Genomic DNA, 23,958 nt, shown 5'->3' with positions numbered 1-23,958 from the left:
GCAAGCCACTTAACCCCATTTGCCTTGCAAAAAAAAAAACCTAAAAAACTAGATGTTATAAATTTTTGTTTGCATGTAATTGAGAAAAATTAAATTAAAGTTAAAAAAGAAAATGATAAACAATGGAGAAACTGTAGGAAAATATGCACAGGGATGCACTGTTGATGAAACTGTGTTTTATTTATTTTGGAACTGTACCCCAAAAGTTACTAAACTCTATATACCCTTTGATCCAACTATACTATTACTAGGCATACATCCCAAAATATAAAAAGAACAGGAAGATTTTATATCAGATCTTTTTTTATGAAGGAGGGTGCCCATCTGTTAGAAAATGGTTAAACAAACTATAACGTGAACATAATGGAGAATATTAATGTTCTATGAGAAATGATTGAGAAGATCTTTATGAACAAATGTAGACTGAAATAAGCAGAAACAAGAGAACAATTTATACAACAATAGCATAATAAAAAAAATTAGAATTCTGATCAACAAACTACAATCCCAGAGATGAAGTACAATGCCCCCTCTTGAGAGAGAGATGATGGATTGAAAATCCATACATTTTACCATGGCCAATGAATGAACTGGATTCATCTGACCATATATATTTCTGAGATGTGTATGTGTCTGTCTGTCTCTTTTATTTAGAGGGAAGGAAATAGTAGGAAGAAAAAATAAATGCTTATTAACTGAAAAAATAAATTTTTAAAAACTTGTATAACCCAATAAGGAATTAAGTGAACAGAACCAAGAAAATAATTTTCATAATAACATTGTCAAGTCAACTTTGAAAGACTTAAGAACGGGGGTGGCTAGGTAGCACAGTGGATAGAGCACCGGCCCTGGAATCAGGAGTACCTGAGTTCAAATCTGGCCTCAGACACTTAATAATTACCTAGCTGTTGTGTGGCCTTGGGCAAGCCACTTAATCCCATTGCCTTGCAAAAACCTAAAAAGGAAGGAAGAAAGAAAGAAAGAAACTTAAGAACTCTGACCAGTGCTATAATCAGCTGCAATTCCAGAGAAGAAATGTGCTACCTACATCATGACAGCAAGGTTATAGATTGAAGATATAAAATAAAATATGGTTTTTGTTCATGACTAATGCTGGAATTTGTGTTACCTAACTATACATATTCCTTACAAAGATTTAATTTTGTTTTCCCATGAAAAGAATAGGGTGTAGGAGGGAGAAATAAATAAATGCCTTTTTATTTGGAAAAATGAATAAAATTAGAGGATTGGGTTAAAAGGTTTAAGAAGTCTTCCAGCTTTATGTTTTTCTTTTCCTTTAGTTTCCAGTATTACCGTTCAAATGATTATTCCTTGTATCTACCTCTCTCTGAAAAACACTGTTTTTTTCTTTGATTAAATGTCTCATTTTAAATTGAACAAGAATTTATTAAATGCCCACATGGCAATAGTAGTTAGCTGTAACTTCCCCTGTTCAGAACGGTATGAAGCATAACCAGAAGAATGTAAACCAAGATAGCGAAAGGACCAGAGAACATACCAAATGCTAGCATGTCCTATTTGTTGAAAGATTTAGAAGAAAAGAAAAGTCTGAAGAAGGACATTAATAAATGGAGGGGAGCTTTTATTAAGCCCTGTATACTAGGCACTGTGCCAAGTGCTGGGAATATACATACAAAACTGAAACAATTCCTTCAAGGAATTTATATTCTTTTTTTTAATTTTTATTTACAGTTCCAAACTCTCCTTCCTTTTACCCCCCTCCCCTATCCATTGAATAGGCTAAAAATACACTACCCAATATACATAGGAAGTCATGCAAAACTTATTTGTACATTAACCATGCCTCAATAAATAAATAAATAAATGGATGAATAAATAGTGCAGGAAAAATCAGGTGAAAAAATATGCTTCAGTTTACACCTAGAGTTTATCACTTTCCTTTTGAGGGGTAGATAGCATTTTTCATCATGAATTCTTTTGAAGTGATCATGGATCATCGCAATGATCAGAGTAGCTACATATTTCTCAATTGATTATCATCACAATATTGCTATTACTGTGTACAGTATATGAAGTGTTTATATTCTAATAGGAAGGGACAATACGTAAAAGGAAATGTGAGGGGGAGTAAGGGAGTTTGGGGATGAGAAATCACAGAGATAGTAATCTGATTCCAGAATCAGGGGCTTTATTGATTTAATAACTGTCCAGAGCAAGAGATGGAAATAGGGGTAGAGGGTGTCTCTTTAGTTCTGAGACTAAGATCTTCCACCAACAGTATTTCTCTCCATCTGTCTCTTCACAATTATGGGCCATCTTTTACTAGTCCCTAAGGCAATCATGTTTGGCAGAACAACAGCCTATTCTGGATGGATGATTGGAACAGACAGATTTGTGACCAGTCAGCCAGACAGCATTTTATGGAGAGCAGTCAGACCCTTTCTGTTTCTTTTCTTGGTCCCATCCCAGGCAGGAGGTGAGGATGATTTAAAATACAGTGATATTGAGAGGAATCGATAGGAAGGAATGGATTCAAAAAATGCTGGGAAAAGGAAAACACTGGCAGGCTTGGTGATGGGTTGAATGATTGAAAAGAGGCATAAAGAAGAAAGAAAGAACAAAGATTATTTCAAACCTGGTTGACCAAGAACATTATGTTGTCAATAATGAAAATAGAAATTTCAATTAGAGAAATTAATTTGTTAGGAAAAGTTAGTTAGGGAAAGAGTAAGTTAATGGTCTAGTTTTTAGTTTTAGATAAGTAGAATTTGAAATGTTGGTAAGGAAACCAAAGTGAATTCATCTAGTAATTAATTGTAAATGTTAATTTGGAAATGTGGTCAGGAGGAGAGATAGATTTGGAAGTTACTCACAGAAAGGTAATAGCTGAAGTCATAGAAATGGGAGAGAGAAGAAAAAAGTCCTAGGTCAGGACTTTGGAAAATATCTTATATCCATCTATGGAGTGGGAATGGGAGAAAATACTGGGGAAGTAAATTGGAGGAAAAAGCAGGGCATAGTAGGATGGTTATTAGACTCGGGTTTTGTGATGTCATCAAAGGTGAAGACTGAGAGAAATTCAGTAAATTTGATATTAATGTGGTATTAGTGATCTTAAGAGCAGTTTCATTCCTATAAAATGGAAGCAGACTCCAGACAATAAGAATTAAAGGAGTTTGATTTTATTTAAGGAAGAAAATTTTTTAGAAAAAAAATTTGATGGTAAAGGATTAGTGATTGTGATGTTAACCTTTTTTGTAGCATCTTATTTCAAAACCAACTGTCATACTTTCTAGCTCCAAGAGAATCTTAAGTCAGTGCTAATGGTATCTCTCTCATTGCTAGTGTAATTTCTGTTCCTCACTTCTTGCTCTTGTGTTCTTTGTTTCAGGAAACTGACCCAGACTTTGATCATTGTGCCGTGTGCATAGAGAGCTACAAGCAAAATGACATTGTCCGCATTCTTCCCTGCAAGTGAGCCCTTGTTTTGACCTCTTATAGAAATCAGTTCTGCCTTTAAATTAAGAGTACTTTGAGATCACAAACTATCAAATGTTAAAGCTGTAATGGATCTTTAACACCATTTATGTAGTCCAGCCTCCCCACCCCTTTTTACTTAATGAGTCCTAGGGGGTGAAATGATTTACCCAGGATCATAACTATTTAGTGGGAATGCCAAGATTCAATTTTATTTTGAAAGGTTCTTTTTAGCATGTGGATGCTCTCTCTCCCCTTTAGACTTTTAAATGATGCATTCATACAAAAATTTTTAAGTGACTATTATAACATTTAAGGAAGACATTTAGTACAATGCCTTGAGCAAATCACTTAGCTCTCTTTCTCTATAAAATGAGGGAAGTATAGCTAGAAGGGACTGAGATAACTTTCTGCTCTAAATGTATGATTCTATGTTCAGAAGCTTGTAATTCAAAATTTAGATAAACCAAGTCTGTTTTCTCTAGGAGTTTTACATGATAAAATAAATAAAAAGATAAATATAATAAAATTAGAAGTGCCTAAGAAGTGTACAAAATGGAGGGGGATCATAGCTGAAAAATTACTTTCAGCTGAGATCAGAGGTTTCACAAGGAAGTTGGCATGGAGATAGGTCTTGAAAAATGGGTAATATGGCCACAAATAGAACTGAGAACATTTCTGGTTTAGGAGACATCAAGGAAGAAGATGGAGAAGTGGAGAGATATGGGACTGGTTTGGAGATTGGTGATTATTAAGTGTCATTAAGAAAATGCTTTGTAAATATTAGATAAATAGAAATTAATCTTTTTTATGGGATTAATGTGACATAAGTCCTACTATAAGAGATTAGGTTGAAGGTACTATGGACATCTATCCTGGAAAAGAAAAAACATAAAAGATATGAAAGCTATATTCAGGTGTTTGATAGAACATCAGGTAGAAAAGGTGTTAGAATCATTCACCTAACCCTAGATGAACCTTTAGTGTTTATTTACTGAACCTAATTATAGAAAAAAACTAAAAACCTGTCCAGTCTATCCCACAACTTTTATTTTTTTCTTTTTAATTTATTTATTTAAGGCAGTGGAGTTTGAGTGACTTGCTCAAGGTCACACAGCTAGGCAATTATTAAGTGTCTGAGGCCAAATTTGAACTCAAGTCCGTCTGCCTCCAGGGCCAGTGCTCAATCCACCTAGCTGCCCATGTCTTTTCAAGAATTTCTTCTACTTTCCCCACAATTAACCATCTAATCTCTGTTTGAAGACCTCCTATCAGTAAGGGAGGATTTCTCTCCTGAGTCAGCACATTTCCTTAAGGAAAGTCATTCTAAAAATTAGAACTATCCAGAAGTGAAATGAGCTGACTCAGGAGAGAAATCCTCCCTTATTGGAGGACTTCAAGCAGAAATTAGAAGGGGAAAGTAGACAGGCTAAGGGGAGTAAGCATGAGATGAAACCTTACTTTTATCTGAGACAGGCAAAGAAGATTAAGCACTCCCACTCATAGTTTGATATGGAAATAAATCAAATCCAGTGGGGAAGCAAAAGGGATGGGAAAGTAAGAAAGAGGAAGACCAGTATTGGAGAAGGAATAGTGAGTGACAAGCAAAGCAAACTTTCTAATTTTTGAAGCAGAGGAATTAAAAGAAAAAAATTGCAAAGAAATAGAATCTAAAGGAGTGTCTCAGATTCTTCCTAGACCATTAGGAAATGCCTAAATAAATTGTGGTAGGTGAGTATAATGGAATATCATTGTGCTGCAAAGAAATGATAAAGAAAATTATTTCAAGAACCCCAAATAGTGTGAACAGATGGAGAGAGAAGTGAGCAAAACCAAAAGAACAAGTTATATAGAACAGCAACATTGCATAGGAAAACAATACAGTGATTATTAGTCATGTCTCCAGAGGATCTTTGATGACATATTGTTTACCTCCTGACAGATGATGGACACAGGTGCAGAAAAAAGATGCACATTTTTAGACTTGGTCACTCTGTGAATTCATTTAGTTTTACCCTGCTTATTTGTGGTGAGGGCTTTTTCTTCTTTCTTTTATTTTTTTAAGGATAGGCTAGGACAAGGGAAGAGAGCAGTAGTAATTCCAATTTGAAAACTATCATCATATTTTTTCAGTTCACAAAAGACAAAACAGGACAGTTTTGAAATTAATGTGTGGAATTTCTCAATGTATTTTGAAAAGCAGGCTGCATGAAGTAAAGATTCATGATTTTATATCAAATTCTCTTTTTGTCTTTTGTTTTGCATATAGAGATGTTCTTTTTTGTTGTTTTAAGTTCAAAATATAAAAATTATTTATTTCGAGATTATAAATGGAAAAGCATCAAGCACTTAGTGTGTACAGGTATTTTTGCTAAGATCTGGGAATAAAAATAGAAAAACAAGATGGTTCCTCCTCTCATAGAGTTCACATTCCAATTGGAAAAGAGAACACATATAGGATATTTTAACTGCAAATCATGTTCCTTAGGGTGCAGCAGCAATATTATGTCCAGTAATAACTCTTTCATTTTCTGATGTTGAATCATTTGTCAGTGGCAAGAACTTTGGTGATAAGAAATTGCTTTTCTCACTTTTCAGTAGCAGTGGCTAGGAAGTAACCACATTGCATCCTCACCAGAGTTACTTCCCTTGACTATGACTTCAGGGTCCATATTGGAAGCAGAGCTAGTAGTCTGTGTGGTACTACTGGTTCCTAGGGCTTTGGGGCTCACCTGTTCATCCCTAGCAGTTCAGTGGTTGGTAGTTTTGGGAGCATAGAGGTTAAACTCCTTTTCCACAAGGTTTGCTCTCCTTGGTAATGCCTAGAAGAGCCAAACTGGAAACATTACCATTGTTTGTTGGGCACCATGCCTGCAGAGACTATTAGGCTGAGGGTCTTGGGCTGTCAAGTGATGGTCAAGGTGGTTCAACTTGCCTGGCACATAGCACCTCCTAGTTCTCACTCAGAATTCCTTGTCACTTCATCCAAACTGACTTCTTTGTTCCAAAGTGGCCATTGGCCAGTGGTTGGGATGATTACTCCTTTTCTCTTTGATGATGGCTTCTGGGACTGGTTTGCTCAGTAGTTTGGCAGGCTTTTTAATCCCCTCGGCATAGGGTGTGCTGTCTTGGACTAAGGCAAGGTGGATGGTGTCAGTGATCTGAACTGTCTCGTACAGAGTAGCTGCTTCCCACCTCTCACTTATGGTGATTTGCTACTTCGACTAGTCTAAAGGTCCTGTCTCATCAGTATGAGTCAACATTTGATTCTAGTAATGGTGGAGATAACGGACCCCTTTTCTGAAAGGATTTTTAGCATCTTTTTGAACTTCATTTCTCCTTTACAGAACCAAATGTAGAAGATAAAGAAGATTGTTAGGATTTTGTTCTGACACATTCCTTGAGAATTTTTTAGACTTGCCTCTTTCTCCAAAAAAAGAACAAATGAATTGTTTGAGTTCTAGTCATTGATTTTTAACTCTATATAATTGCCATAATAAGATTCTTTTTTATCTAACAGGCATGTATTTCACAAATCCTGTGTGGATCCCTGGCTTAGTGAACATTGTACTTGTCCTATGTGCAAACTGAACATTTTGAAGGCTTTGGGAATTATGGTATGTTTCTTAATGGATTCCTGTATCCATATTCTTTTCTATATTTAGCATAATAGTTTATATTTGTATAGTACTTTAAAAGTGCTCCATGTACATTGATGCAATTTGAATACAGTAGTCATGATACTTTTAGGAAGCAAGATAAAAAGCAAACTAGGAAACTCCAGAATTATTTGATAAAATCATTTAAAATCACTAAGTTTTTTGAAGGTCTTAATCCATCAAATATTGGAAAATAGCATATTTATCACATAACTGCATAATTAGATTTACATAGCACTTTTCTTCCAAGTAGCTTTTAAAGCTCTAGTTAATTTCATAATATTCACAGAAGAGCATTATGGCTATTATGTCACTTTGAAGATGAAAAAGGTGGGAATGACTGAACTATAGAATAGGGAAATGTGACTTTCTTAAATCTGACATCAAGAAAAGAAGTAAAAGTGGAACAAAGATACATTTTGGTGAGTGTCTTCCAAAGAATGGGTAAAGAAGCAAGGTCACGTAAGTAAAAGAACTATCACTTTAGATTTGATGGGGTGAAATCTATGATGGATCTTGATGCTGGATTGATGTATATGTGAATCTACATGTTATATATCTGTGTATACATATACGTGTGTACATGTACACACACACTTCAAAAGAAATGTGATGAAGTGGAGATAAGGGTACAGTAGCACTGTATGTTAAGAAAATGTACTCACTTGAGAAAACCCAAGAACCAAAGCAAGAGCCTTGTGAGAACAGGGGAAATCCTTGTGTAAATATTGATAGAAGCAGAAACAGAAGTGATATTATCATCAGAGTATACCATAGACCAGAGGTGTCAAACTCATGGCCCACAGGCATCCATTTTTATTTCAGTTATTTTATCACTGCTGTATACCAATCAAACAGAAAAGGGAAATAGATAAAGTTGAGAAATGAGCACAGAATAATAGAACAATAGTAGAGGATTTCGAGTATACAGACACTTATTCAAGCTATCTACAAAATCATTGCAGCCTGATTTGATTTCATGATAATTTCATCCTTCCTTCAAAAGTCAGAGCATCCAAGAAAGGAACTTTTATTCAAGACAAACTGACTTTTGGAATAGAAATGATTGGAACCATAGAAATCAAGTAACTATCCCTCCCTAGAATTTGTGAAAAAGGAGAGGAAAGCCAAGAATAGTCTTGATATAGAATGTAGATTTGGAGACAGAAGATTTTAATGAGGGGATAAGTGGAATCCTTTTTGACTAAAATTCTCTAAGAAAAACCAGTACAAAAGGGATAAGAAGCTTTCAACAATGAAATTCTGAAGAGAAGAAGGAAGACAATTCTGATGAGAACAGAAAGCGAGAGTTGCCTTATAGACCAATATGTCTGCACAGGGAACTCATCAACAACTTACAGTGATATACAAATTACTTGGCACAAGTAGTAATTTTGATATGGTTTGCTTCTGCTGTAGGTTGTCACAGGACATTTGTCTTTGACAAAATTAAACAAGATTGAGCTAATTTCCCTACTTTTAATTAGTTCTATGTTAATTAACTATATTAGTTAAGCACTGGATTTTATGCCATTGATCTTATGTTTTTTAACTCTTTGGGGTTAGTAACTTGCCCAGGGTCACATAACTAATAAATGTCTGAGGCTGGATTTGAATTCATATTCTTTTTCTAAGGCCAGTGCTCCATCCACTGCACTATTTAGCTGCCCCAACTCTTTGATTTTAAAGATTGGTTGTTATTTCAAGGAAACTTACAAAAGTTTTAGTTTTCTTTTTAATGAGCTTATTACTTCATTGGTTGTTAGAGGTATTGCAGTGGTTGCTGGTATGAGGAAGTCAAATGTTTCAAGGATCATTCACGCCCTCAATGACACAGGATCATCTGCACTAAAACATTTCAAAGGAAAATATGATCAAAAAATGAAGAACAACCAACAAATGACAAACTATTACTGTAAAAACATTAAACCTCAGAAGACAAGCAAAAATCTTTGGAAGGACATAGCAATTGGAGAGATTATTGATTCGTTTACAATGTAGAATAGGTTTATTGAAGTTGGAAAGATGACAAGAAGACTCATAAAACATCTGCCAGTCATTACTCTGAAGAAAAAAACATTGGTTGTAGATAAGACACTACAAAAATGAAAGTACTAAAGTTTGGGAAGAGGTCGTGATAAAATTTACTTTTTCATTCAAAACTCTTATGACACATTGCTATCATGAGAAATCTAGGTGATGAATTTTTAAGAGCTGGGCATTTTCATCCCATTCTAAATCATCCACCCAAAAATTCCTTTGAGTATTTTTTTTTGCTTCTACTGGGCCTATAAGTACTCTTTCCAGTTAAATATAATGATATGCTGAGAAAAAAATTATTATAGAAATTCCCAAATGAAAGTAGAATTCAGCAATATAACTTGCACTATGGCATGTCATGAAAGGTTAAGAAATGTATGTAAGAGATGTAGATAAACATGCTTTGGTGGCCAGGGAGTTTGCCTGATTTAAATCCCTTTGGAACTGTTCATCAACAATAGAGCTAATATCTTCAATGAACAAAGTGTGATTTCATGATAATTAAAGAATATATGTTAAAGTTTTGTGACTTCATTGCTAAATATCATAAAAGCAAGTAGTTGCAGGAAAAGTAGGGTATATTATATATTTAAAATCCTTGGACATTATAAAGGTTAGTGTATATATAAGTACACCACTGTTGGTCGATTTAAGCAAAGGCAGGGAAAGGCAGTTGAAGAAAAAAGTATGACATAGTTCTTAAAGAATGGTATCTGGAGTGCCAGTGCTCAGAATGATCCAAGACTGCAAGGAAAGATAAGGATAACAAACTTATCAAAATCAGTGGGGAAAAGGATCAAAGAAAAGATAAAATTGCTGCTTGAGATGAATGCAATGATGACAACAAATGGAGAGAAAATAATTTTGCTTGTTTTCTGTTCAAAGAAAAATGATATTTGGACTAGAAAGGATAAAATAAAAATGAGTAATAATAGTTAAATGACTGAAATAAATAAGGATATTTACCTAGTAGCCCTTGATGAATTCAAGTATTTTAGATCTAATGGATTATGGTAGGGTACTACAAGATTTGGCAGACATAATTACTAAGCACATCCTGGAGAACTATGGATAGCACCCGAGGATTGGAAAAGAACAAATGTCTCATTGGGAAGAAAAAGAAGTATGGAAAGTATTGGTCATTGAGTTTAACTTTGATTCTTGTAAAGATCCTAGAATATTTCATTAAAGGAATAGTTAATGAACATTCAGATAAATACAAAAGGAAACGATTCCAAAAATTTTACAGAGTGTAAAGCTTAAACAGTTATGCCAGGCTAGCTTCATTTACTTTTTTTTTTAATTTCTTTAGGGTTTCTATTGGACAGATAAATCAGAATGTTATGGTACAAGACTATTCTTAGATTATTAGTCAGGTTAACAAATATTTATTTCCTGCATCTTCACAGTCATGTTTGGACAGTAGGAGTCCATGTCTTATAACATCTTTAGAAACCCTTGGCCTTAGAACAAGTTATGCAGACTTTGCAAGTTTGTACAAAGCAATAAATTTATTTTTCTTAATTATAAAACAAGTCAAACAGGTCTATTTTGTTTCTGACACAGGAATTGTTTTTGAACATTGAGTTAGACTATGGTCAGCCTATAGATATGATGGCAGTAAGTAAAATGGAAAGACAAATTTTAGGAACGGGTAATCCACTACTTGAAAAATGCTATACATAAAATTTATCTAGATTTTTTAAAAAGCCGTTTTCAGTTTATTGGGCTTTTCTCATAAATGTGAAGAAGTGATATGACCTAGACATTTACAGTTAAGTAAAATAACTGGACACAGAAAGTATCCATTAATGGTTTGACATAACCTTAGAAGTTCTCTGGTGAGGAGCTTAGCCTTAAGCTGGTGAATATTTTATCAATAACTCAAGAAGTAAAAGAAAAAGATTTTAGTACACAGAAACTGACAAAATCACAGTTTTATTTAAGCATTATGTAGAGAATTCTGATTGTAAATTACTTGTGCATGATCCTTCTGAACAGAACCCTTTAAGCAGACAAGGTTTCTACAAGGAAATGTTAATGACAAAGAACTGTTTTAGCAGGTATGGGAAGATAATATTCACACACACACACACACACACACATATATGTATATATACAAACACAAATATTTACATACATACATATATTGATATATGTATATATGTGTATATATAAATTGTACTATATTTCAGTTTCTGACAGTGTTGAACTATAATTGGGGGGGGACAGACAGGGAGTCACTAAAGGCAGGCCTTACAACTCTCTAGTTTCTCAGAGAAAATTAAATCTTTCTCATAAGAATGGAAGTACTTCAAGAAGGAAAATTTGAAGAGACAGATTTATCAAAATTTGTGTCAGGTTGGAGGCTGGAAAGAGGTAGCACAAAAATATGGATGGCTCTTTTATTTTTTTTTTAGTCAATTAAGTGTTTATTAAGTTCTTAGTATCTGCTAGGCATTTTGTTGCATATTGAATATTACAAAAAAATCCAAAACAATCCCTATCTTCAAAGAGCTTATATTTTAAAAAGTAGATTTCTATTGATTCTTAATTTCTCTTATTCCTTCCCCTTTAAATCTATGGAACTATGTTGGTCTGTTTGTTTAAAGGTGGACCCTGACCTAAGAAGGAAGCAGTCTCTCCTGTTCTATTGAGTGATGATGAGTATCCCCAGCAGGAGGTTAAGATAGTTATTCTTGACCAAAAAAAAAAAAGAGAGATAAATCATGGTTGATAACAGTTCTTATTTGGGGGATATAGCAGTGTTCAGTTTAACCTGACATGAATAGTCAAGTGATTTGCATGACAGAGCCTCCTCATAAAAACATATAATTATATCTACTAGTAGTGAGTCACAAAGGGATAGTTTATCAGTTAGAAGAAATCCAGAACATATCTCTCAGATTATATGATACTAAGCAATATTTTTTTTTAAAATGAAGACTTTATAACACAGCTAACATTTTCATCGTTGGTTAAAATAGAGGCTTCAGAAACGAGTATATAGGAAATAAACAGTTAAGAAGATACTAGTAAAGAATGGGATCTGGATTTCTGAGTCAGAGTTTTAAGATGAAATAACTATTTTGTGTAGACCCTTGACTAGGAGTATAGCTTCTGAGAAATTGAATCTTACAGTGCTTGGGAAGAATATATATGCTTTTGAAGACTTTTAAATCTGATCAAGAGGGTCTTAAGCTGAGGAAGAGAATATTGTTCTTATACATCTATTAACACAGATCCCACAGAGGATACAAGTGTAACACAAGAATATTAGTGGACAGGTATAGTAATTTAGAGAAGACAGTAAGTAAGAAAAGAAACAATAAAAGTACTCATGGCCTCATCTATACACAAATATAAATAGTTATTGAACTAGAAATCTTAATAGAAGGAGCTGAAATTCTGTCTCACAGATATCACTGAACCTCTGTAGTGTGTGATTTCATTAGTAAAATTCTATAAATGGAAGGCAACATATTCAATGACAGTGATAAAAGTATAGTGTTGTGTAATGTCAAGAAGATAGACTTGTAAGAAAATTCACAAATTAAAAAAGTTAAAGGACAATGGAAAACATTGGCATTAAAATAATTAGATGGAGAAACAGAAATAGTTAAAGTATATTTCAAACCCCTGGTCTAGAAGGAGAACAGAAATGAGATCAGAAAGACCATACTGACAATTAGTCTGTCAAGAAACAGGTTAGGATGTACTTGATTGTCCTATTCTATCATCACGTAGCACAGGCTAGTGCTTACCCAGAATTGATGATGTGACATGGTCCCTTATTGATATGGGAGGAGTAGAAATCATTTAAGGACAAGAGACTCCCACAGCAATCAAATCTCCAACAGCCTTGTTTCCTTTAAATCAGACTCTGGGATGGAACAATTCTGTTTCCAGGCAAATGAGAGGGATGCCTTGCACAGCATACCCCTCACTTTAATAAACAAAATTGTGCATCTCACACCTCCAAACATTTGGTTGGTTGGTGTAATCCTCTTCAATACCAAAGGACTAGTAGTAACAAATTAGGAGGCATAATAGTAGCAGCAGGGGTATGCATCCAGCTTATTAGTCTTCTGTCAAACATCTCATTTTGCTAAAAATTAGAGCAGTCTGTAAATTCCTGACTTGCATCAGTAGTGATTTTATTTTTTTAAAGTAGAAGACGACTTGAAAAGCTACTCTTCTGACAAACAAATTTACTGATTGCCAGAAAAGAAATGATTAAAAAAATTGCAAGGAAGCAACCATACCACCTTAATACTCAGGATAAATAAAGAGGGGAATGCCAAGCATCTGACTTCCACCCTAGGTTTTAGAAGAATAATTGAAAAAGCAACTGCTTAATAACTATTAGGCAATTATTTTGAGCAAAGAAAAGCAAGATAGTTTCTGTTCTTTAAGAAACTGTATTTTGGGGCGGCTAGGTGGTGCAGTGGATAAAGCAACCGGCCCTGGAGTCAGGAGTACCTGGGTTCAAATCCGGTCTCAGACACTTAATAATTACCTAGCTGTGTGGCCTTGGGCAAGCCACTTAACCCCATTTGCCTTGCAAAAACTTTTTTAAAAAGCTGTATTCTAATGAGAAAACAGCGCATTTGGGGGAAAAGAGCTAGAAAGCAGGATGAGAGGGGGGAAGTATCATGATTTGGAGATGACTAAGAAGTGGGATGGTAGATCCTAGATGCAGTAAACTATAGTGCTCAGGATCCCAGGGACAAGAGTCCAAGATCTGAAGGGGGGGAGGAATTTGGAAGGTAAGAAACTTCCTGGCAACCAGATGCCAGGAGGTGAAATGATAGATTTAGACTTGGTAAGATAAGACAAAAACTCACCAAACAGAGCCAAGGATTCCAAGGACCCAAGTATGCTTCTGGAGGAAGCAGGCAGAGTGTGGCTTGGGGGTGGCCAAGAAATGACAATTTCAAAGATTTCAAATAGGTTCCTCCATCCTAAAATTCTGTCAAAGTTGGCTCAAGAGGGGGTTCTTAATAACAAAATTCTAATGATACAAACAGATAAATCTAGGGAAGAAAATGTCCAAGAGATGTGTGTGTGTGACTACAGTAGAAACTCATCAAACAATACATATTTCTGAAAAGTGTGTATAGAAAATGAGTGCATGGACAGAAACTAAGGATTTATTAACAAATGTCATGGTTTTCTACAGATGGTTAGAATGCTAGAGCTCAGACAAGTTATGATTTACAGTGAATATTAAGGACAAATCAAAAAGGGCTCTTTAAATACCTGTATGGGAGAGGAAAGGAAAAACAAAAAAGAAAATTAGAATGACTATGGAGGATGACACCAAATGAAGGAGAAAAGACAATGAAGCATATAAATTAAAATGTTCACAAGGAATTTAAAGAACCTGGTTGACCTCGTTGAATTTAGATCATCAGAATCAGACAGCATACAACAGAGATGTAACTTGTGTATATGTGATTGTTGGGCCACTATAGATGATCTTTTTTAAAATTATGTCACAGTACCTTTCAAATATACTATATTTTTTTATGATAAAATGAATTCTTCAAGCTAGGGGCTGAAATTTAACTGTAGTTTCTCACAAAATTCTAAAATATTTTATTAAAAAATACTTTGAGTCCTAAGAAAGAAAAAAAAGCTCTAAGAACTAGCTTGAGTTCATTAAATACACATGGCTAACTTAACATCTTTCCCTTTACTTATAGGATTACTAGTTTCAGGTGAATATCTTAGCCATAATATAGAATACCTGGATTTCCATGAAATCTGACAGAATGTCATGATATTCTTATAGATCAGGAAAGATGTATACTGAAAATAGAGTTAATAGAATGCCAAAAATGATAATTGACAGATTGAGATGGTTGTTGGAGGTCTTTAGTGGAATACCCTAGGAATCTATCTGTTCTTGACACTACTCTATTCATATTAAGATTTGGATAAAGATATAATTGAGTTACTTACTAAACTTTTAGATGATTGACAGCTTGGTGGGGAATTCCTATCATATCAAATGACAAATTTGGGATCTAAAAAGATATTTTAGATGATTTGCATAATAGATAAAATCCAGTAAGATGAAATTTAATAAGGTTTAATATAAAATATATAATTGGATCTAAAAAATTGAACTATATGACTATATGACTATAATTCAATAGAAATAGACAACAGTTTTTGTGAAATTACTTCAGAGATTTCATGGTCCACAAGCTTCTAATGAAATAATGATAATCATCATCATCGTCATCTACTTATATAGTACTTTATGGTTTGGAAGGCACTTTGCATATATTTATTGCATTTGATCCTCATAGCAACCCTATAAGGTATCTACTACAGGCATTGCTATCCCTTCTTTAAGGATTAAGAAACTGATGCTCAGAAACCATGTTCGCACAAGTTAACATCAAAGGTAGGAGTCAAGCCCAGGTCTTGCCTGACTCCAAACTCAACATCTTCCTAATATGCCACTGTAACTTTGAAACAGCAGTTATCTTTTTTTTTTTTTTTAGGTTTTTGCAAGGCAAATAGGGTTAAGTGGCTTGCCCAAGGCCACACAGCTAGGTACTTATTAAGTGTCTGAGACCGGATTTGAACCCATGTACTCCTGACTCTAGGGCCAGTGCTTTTTCCACTGCGCCACCTAGCCACCCCTACAGCTAGTTATGTTACTCAGAATTCTTTTTCAACATTATGGTTTTGTTTTAGATAATTGTGTTTGTCTAAGCATCCTAAATGAATCATTATTTTAAATCTGTACATTGTTAAAGAAATAATTGAATGAATTTAAATATTTAAAAAACACTTTATTATTCACTATCCTAAATGATTTAGCCATATTAGTTCAATTCTTCCTTTTCATATTGGGTTTCAACCTTGCCAGGAAGATTTCAGCTTCTTTTTTATCTACCTTTGGGGCAGAACTCTAGTTTATTCCCCCAGAATATCTGTAACTATCTTATAAAGGTATAATAACTAATTTTATCAGTACTGCAGTGCATAGTGATATTACTTTGTAGTAATGTGCCTTCATTGAAATTTTTAGGTCTTTTAAAAGAATTCATTATTTCCAAAGCTCTCTTAGAGAAAAGAATGATGAAAACATTAAAAAAAAATTGGTGGGGGAATATTTTTTTCCACCAGATATCTTAGAAACTGATTCTCTGAAACCCTGTTTAAGATTACTTATTTTTAATCTTATTATTTTATTCATAGTTTAAAAATAAATATTTGTGTAATTTTTAATCTGAAAATATTTTTCAGCCAAATTTGCCATGTACTGATAATGTAGCTTTTGACATGGAAAGGCTTACCAGAAGCCAAGCTGCTAATCGAAGATCAGCACTTGGTGACCTTGCCAGTGACAGCTCCCTTGGCCTTGAGCCACTACGCACTTCGGGGATGTCTCAACTTCCTCAGGATGGGGAGCTCACTCCTCGAACAGGAGAAATCAACATTGCAGTAACAAGTAAGTGGTAATCTTTCACTTAAAGTGCTGAGTGCTTTTCCATCACTATTCAGGAACCTCAGCTTAACATAGGACAAGCCTACATGATAATTCAGGTATCCTTGGGGGTTCTCAAATACATATCTCTTTATATGTCTTCAACCACTTGAGGAATTTTCAGTTACTTTTATTGAAACAAATCATCTGTATATGCTTTGCATAAAAATTGTTTTAAGATTTATTTGAATCTTTGGGGGTGAGTTATGAGTCTATACAGAAATTAATGGCAGTTTGGATTGTAGGAGTCTTAGTTGTCCCTAATAATTATTGGTTTATAAATATGAGGTAGAGTGTATGATGTGGAGGAAGGAATGGTAGACCTAGAGAAGACAAGTCCCATCTCTACCAAATATTAACCTTGGGCAACTCACTTTTCTGAACCTCAGTTTCCTTATCTATCAAAGGAAAGAATAATACATTGTCTTCCTACCTCACAGGGCTGTTGTGAGAGTCAAATGAACTAATGAGTACTGTAAGTGCTTTAGAAATTATTAAGTTCTATACATATATGAATAGTTGATGTTTTAAAATCATTATTTCTCAAAAAGAAATTGCTAAAAGTATTGGAACTAAAAATAACTTCAGGCTAGCCTCCTTTTGTTGGGTATGATTTATAAATATTAACATTGGTACTTCAGATTTCCAAAAATGAAGACCCAGCAGTAAAAAGTAGAGTATAACTTTGAATTCACATAATATGAGTTTCTCAATATCTTTGGGAATTGTTAGCAGAGTATTTGTTGTTTCTTGCTTTGATATTTTTATAATAATTTATTTTCCTTTTTTATTTTTGGCTTGATGTTAAAGTTTCCAAATTGGAAGGCTTGAAGTGCTATAGGACCCTTTGATCCAGCTCTTTACATCTTAAAGTAGAAAAAGGAAAAGCAGTCTGTTAAGCAATTAAGCAGAGCTGAAAACAATGTCTCATAGTTTCCTAAATAATTTTCTAGGAAGCTGGTCATAGCCACAAGAAAATTTTTAGAGAACAGCCGAGTTTGGTTTTGACATCAAAAGAAACCTAACCATGTCTTAAGACATGGTTTTCCTACCCTATCATTTTTATGAACGATTTTTCCTTTGTACATTTCATAATATGCCCCCCATATTTTTCAATCAGGACTGTTGCTCCTTTTGACCTTTCAGCACAATGTATGATGGGAAACCATTGCTTTTGTAGGAATAGAAGCAAAGTTTTTTTTTATTAAATTATTCAGATCCATAAAGCATGTGAACTTGATTTAGTAACATGTCTCACTATAAACTCTGGTCACCAGGTTTTTGGATCTCACTATCATTTTATATTATCATTATCTGATATTTGTGCATCCTTTATTCATCTGTCACAAAGTATAGAAGCAGGACTTAGTTTTTATCACAAACTACTAGATTAGTAGAGTGGGATTGTTTGGAGGTTTTTTCATATGTTGCATTCAAATGTACAACAAATCTCTATATGATATTTCTTACCTTATCATATATAGATTTTTTACACAAGAAATTTTTTTTTATTGCCACTGGTTGAATAGCAGTAAAGAAGACAAAGGTATATCCAAAAGTCTGTGGCTTTGTAGGTTATACTTTTTCTTGAAATCATCCTGTGCAGGATAGAGATAAAGTATAATCAGGGTACATTGCAGTGTTGCCATCATACGAGATACAGCTACAGACAAATTTGCTTTATCTGGTGGCTAATTTTGGTAGATTTGCGCCCTGCAGACGAGTATAATTCATTCAAAAGCTAGTAATTTAAACAGAATAAAAACTTTTAAAATCCATATATTTTACATAAAGCAAAATCATGGAATGAAAAAAGTTCTTAACATTTTTGGTGTAATTAAATATTATTTAATTTTTAAGACTATCAAGCTAACTTTTCCTAATTTCAAAAATTAGCTAGTGAAAAAAATAAGAATTAGGAATTCACTGAAGGAATTCACTGAAGCCTCATTAATTCACTTCACTACTTTGGGAATATGTGTTATACATAACAGGCATGATATTTATTAGTTGTTGTTGATGTCTTTTCTGTGGAGTCTATTAAGCAATTTAGTAATATAAGCAAAAATTTTGAGAGAATGTTTAAATTTTTTAACCAAAAAAAATTATAAACATCTTTCAATATCATAGAACCAACTTTTACATGCAAATAATTGATATTTTCATCCCAAATCTTTATTTTTTTATTCATTGGAGTAGGTCTTCAAGGAGACCTATGTCAAGCAATATTTTTTTTACCCAGGCCCAATCATGTATGTTCTTAAAAATAAAAAAGTATCAATTCTTTAAGAAATGTTACGTTTAAAACTTTTAGCTGATTTGGATTGGCTCTCTAAAATTCTCTGAATGTATAGGGAGGCTTTGCTTTATATGAGAATTAGAGTATTTCAATAAAATGAAAATTTCTACAAAATTAAGACAAAATAATTAATGACTTAAAGAAAATATTTCTCACATCCTGGTTATCCAAACTGATTATATACTGGTGGTTTTCTTTCTTTTTTTAAAAAATATTTCTATGCTGTCTTTCAGGCTTATCTGCCTTATCACTTTCTGCTCCCTATAACCAAAAAAAATCCTCACCAAAATAATCAAGATGAATGACAACTGCTTTTGATGAAATACCAACAAGATATTGTGTTGGTTCAATAGTATGAATGTATGCATTAGGAGGGGAAAATAATAGAAATTGTCATAATGTCTTCATGAAACTAAGAAAAGTTCAGGCTACAGGCTGCCTGGAGTCTACATGGACCACAGTCTTGAGAATTGTTCTTCTCTGCAACTAGTCTTCTCTAAGTGGGGGTGACTGCGTGGAATTTTCACACAGAAGAAGGGGAAAAGTCAGAAATTTGGCTGGACAATTTGACTTAGTTGTAATTAACAAAAAATCTATTTCCAGGAATTTCTTTCCTTATTTTAACATTTCTCATTTCACACTGGTGAGTTCATTCTTCTCACAAACCTCGGGGTGTTGGCAGACTGGAATGACTGGGCCTTGCTTTCCTTTTCCCCTTGTATTTCTCACCACGACTTCTTCCAGTTAGTAACTCTGGCAAACCTCCTTCTTCTACACTTCCTTGTGCCAGTCATGGCTTACACCTGCGTGGCCTCTGCCAATGGCATTTGAGAGAAATATTGACATCGATTTGACATAAGCCTTCTCCCACGAGTGATTGCCTCCCTTTCCTTTGTCAACAGAAGAATGGTTTATTATTGCCAGTTTTGGCCTCCTCAGCGCCTTCACTCTCTGCTACATGATCATCAGAGCCACAGCTAGCTTGAAAGCTAATGAGTAAGTAATGATTGTTCAGTTTGTTCTTCTGGGTTTACATTTTTGGGTGGCAAAGAGAAACTTGTGGATAATGTTTTTTTAAAGATTGAGAAAATAGATTGCCAAAACACAACCACCATTTTCAAACTGATGCCAATAGCACCATATCTAGTAAAACTATGTGGAGCCCAGTCATAAATCAGTAGTTCAGGAGACTTGGTACAACAGTTAATGGCAGATAAGACCTAAAGATTTTAGTCAACCACGAGCTTAGTGTGAGCCAACAGTGTGATACAGCAGTCCAAAAATATAATTGCTTTTTCTTTGTTGCATTACTAGAATACAAGTGAGAAAATGCCAAAGTATTTCTGACATGGTGAGGGGAAGCAGAAGAATTGGAGATGTGAACCTGGAGAAGTCAAGGCAACAAGCACCTATTAAATGCTAGGCACTGTATAAAGTGCTGGGGAAACTAAAGAAGGGTGAAAAGCCATCCCTTCATTCATGGACCTGTGGTCTGATAGCAGGGGTAAATGTAGACAGCTATGTGCAGTCAGGTCAAATACAGTATAACCTGAGATCTTCAGAAGAGGGAAGGTGCTAGCGTTAAGGAGATCTGCAAAGCCTTCTTGTAGGAAGGGGGAGTGTTAACTGAGATGTGAAGGACATTAGGGGAACACTAAGGAGGTGAACATGACTAAGGGAGCACAGGATACTTTGTCAAAGACCCTCCTCAGCATGAGGGAGGGGTTAGGTTTCTTTGGGTTTACCTAGACTAGAGTATAGAACTGGGAACAGTCTTGTGCAGTAGTGGAAGGAGCTGAATTTGCCTTGAGAAGATCTGAGTTAGAATTGCAGTTCTGCCACTTACTAGCTTGTGACTTTGGTCAACTTCTGTTCTCTGGGCCTCAGTTTCTTTACCTTTAAAATGGGACTTTGAACTAGGTGATCACTGTGTTCTCTTCAATCCCTAAATTTATATAGAGAGAGACAGACAGACTGATAGATAGATACATAGAAGAGTGCTATGTGCTGTTAAGCACTGGATAGATACTGGCAGACTAGACAGAATCTGTCCTCAAGGAACTTACATTCTAATGGGTGAAGATAATACATAAAAAGGAGCTAGAAGGTGGCTGGCAGTCAGAGAACAAAGAAGAAAGGCAACATATGGGATATGACAAGCAGACTGCTGGAAATGGCCCGAAGGCCCATGTCCTGGCAAAATAAGGCAAAGGTTTACTCTGTTAGAGTCAGGGATCCCAGGGAGAGAATCCAAATTTTGGTGGAGTGAAGGTAGCCCCAGCTGGATAAAGTAAAGATTCCCCTCTCAGAGCTCAAGGGTCCAGGAACAGAGTCCCTTAAATGGGAAGAATAATACCTATAAAACAACCTACTTCCTAGGGTTGCTGTGAGGCTTAAATGCAATCATGTTTGTAAAGCCTGGGATAAACTTTCAAGGGTTGCCAAAATGTCAAAGTAGTTGTAGTCTTTTTTTTTTTTTTTTTTTAGATTTTTCAAGTCAATGGGGTTAAATGGCTTGCCCAAAGCCACACGGCTAGGTAATTATTAAGTGTCTGAGGCCAGATTTGAACCCAGGTACTCCTGACTCCAAGGCCAATGCTCTATTCACTACACCACCTAGCCGCCCCAAAGTAGTTGTAGTATTAAGGAAATCTACTATCATTGAATGTAATCAAATAGAAACTGTCTATCAGAGGTATTCAGTATGATATTATTTATGCTATTTTCATATTATTAACATCCATGCAACTAATTTATAAAAGAAAACAACATTTGGGCATTGTTCAGCATTTGTACCATGTTGGTTAGGATAAAAAAATTAATTTCCCTTCATCATTTACCCCCAAACAACTAAGTAGATAAATGAGATATAAAAATGTCATCTTGCAATCAGAAAGATAAGTATCTTCCTCTATACTAGTTGACTTGGTTTTATTCTTTCAACTAATAATAGGCTTAAGCAGTTGAACTTGTTGGGCTTTCTGTAATGTTTAAAGGAAAATTTTCTTTAGTTATATCAAATTCAAAATTATTTCTTGGTCTTCCAACATTTAAGTAGATTATCTTAAAAAATATCCAGTAGCTCAATTAATTTGCTTATTTTGAATTACATATGAAACTAAGATGTAAGCTGAGCTAACTCCATAAGATGTGGTTTTAGTTAAAATTGATTGACTTTTTTTCTCCATCATTTTTTGAAGAAGACCATGATATTGGGGAAGAGATGTCATGACAAGCACATGGATTGGATTTAAGGTCAGGGCATTGCTGTGCTAAGTCACCAGCCTCACTTTTTCTCCTCTAGAGCCCTCTGAGTCAAGTGACCAGATGACTAGAAATGGTCCTGGATATAAGGCAATTAGGGTTAAGTGACTTGCCCAAGATCACACAGCTAGAAAGCACCTAAGATTGAGTTCAAACTCCCATCCTTCTGACTCCAAAGCCGTGCTCTATCCACTATACCAGTTAAAATCAGACATTAACATAATAGCCATACTGAAGTTTTTTAGAGAAGGCAAGTATCAAATCAGTAATACTTGCTTTTTAAAACATCCTCATACTAAGGTTATTTCTCTCCTGTTGAATGATACAGAACCCCCAGTCTTAACTATATAATGGTACAACCACTTAAGAATATGAGCCTTTTTTCTAAGTAAAGTTTTAGGTTTACTCTCAGGCATCCCTTCTGCCTACACATGCTGAAATGGATTAGTCTTTTGTTTGAATAAGGATGCTGCTAGACTAACTTAAAATAACAGTTTGATAACAGTGCCTACCTCTTGTCTAGTATACAAAGCATTGTGTCCTTGACTTGTGAAACAAAGGACTGTCTACACATTTGTTAGAGAATTTAATTATGAATTAATGAACATCTAAAAGCTGTCAAAAACTTACTAAAGACAGTTGATATTTAAGAATGTCAGTCTTATGGACATGTTAACTTTTTTTTTTCTAAATATTCCAAGATCAGTTTCTGTATTGAATTAAATGATTAGACATCAACCTCCACAAAAGGCAAGGTGGCATGGTGGACAGAGCATTGACCTTGGAGTCAGGAGGACAGGTCTAGTGTTAAGTTCTGTTACTCAAAGATTCACCCATTTAAAATGGACACACCAGAGGCTTTGCCATCAAATTTTTTTCAGCCACTTCAACAAAATCTGTGGGCTAAGTTGTAGAGGGGTGCCATCTTATATAAACGCGTACACAAATAGCTTCATCGAGTTATTGTGAAAGTTAGACACTGGAACAGTGTTAACTGTCTTTTGTAAAACTTACTGCTGTTATCTAATGTTTCTATACCAGAACCCACCTGGTAAACTTCTACTTCAGTTTAATTCCAGAAAAAACTTATCTATATCCATTCATATGTATTCTTTTGTAAGAACAACTAATGTCCAATGTGTCCCCCTTTTTTCTTGTTAAATGTCTAGCAATAGAAGTTACCTTAAGTGCCTGTCTGGGCTCCTTTAAGATTCATCATAAAACACTGTGCCACCTAACTGTTGTATATAGAAGAGCAGCCAGAGTGCATCAGTGAGAGAAATTTTCCTCACCTGTGAGTACACAGGTCTGGACCAAAAAAAAAAATGCTTTCCCTGTCAGTGGGAGGAGGGGTTAGACCACCAATATCCATTCTAGTTTAAACATTCTGTGATTACACCCACATGTGCAGAAAAACAAAAATAGCATGATCTTCCTTCTTCCAGTCATGGACAAGTAAATGAATAATCATTTCCCTCTGTTCATTTGTCCACAGAAAAGATCATATATTTAAAAGCACTTTAAAAGAGTATGGAATACTATGAAAATGTAGGATGATATTAAGTGTCTTATTATATTTATCCAGGCATCCTAGGCGTCACTTAGTAGCTCTCACAACACAACATCAGATGGTTTGGGGGGGGGGTCAAATCACTGCTTCTTTTACTTATAGAACCTTTTCAACACATTGAATTTAGAACTGTGAATATAATTCTTTCAAAACACTG

At 34.7% G+C, this 23,958-nt stretch overlaps 1 protein-coding gene across 3 annotated transcripts in view; it reads left to right on the top strand.

Annotated features, from left to right (window-relative positions):
- The window catches only part of RNF130 (ring finger protein 130), a 131,133-nt gene that overhangs the window by 90,942 nt on the left and 16,233 nt on the right, over positions 1-23,958 (top strand). For 2 of the 3 annotated variants that reach the window (XM_074212192.1, XM_074212193.1), the window contains exons 5-8: positions 3,374-3,456; positions 6,980-7,076; positions 16,428-16,632; positions 19,870-19,963. In XM_074212192.1, the coding sequence (XP_074068293.1) occupies positions 3,374-3,456; positions 6,980-7,076; positions 16,428-16,632; positions 19,870-19,963 (479 nt within the window). The remainder of the gene's footprint in view (positions 1-3,373; positions 3,457-6,979; positions 7,077-16,427; positions 16,633-19,869; positions 19,964-23,958) is intronic. The other variant, XM_074212194.1, reaches the window with a different exon arrangement.

Source organism: Macrotis lagotis, chromosome 1, assembly GCF_037893015.1.
Source record: "Macrotis lagotis isolate mMagLag1 chromosome 1, bilby.v1.9.chrom.fasta, whole genome shotgun sequence".
NCBI lineage: Eukaryota > Metazoa > Chordata > Mammalia > Peramelemorphia > Peramelidae > Macrotis > Macrotis lagotis.
The sequence above is the reverse complement of the archived record's forward strand: the minus strand, read 5'-3'. Positions and strand labels throughout refer to the sequence as shown.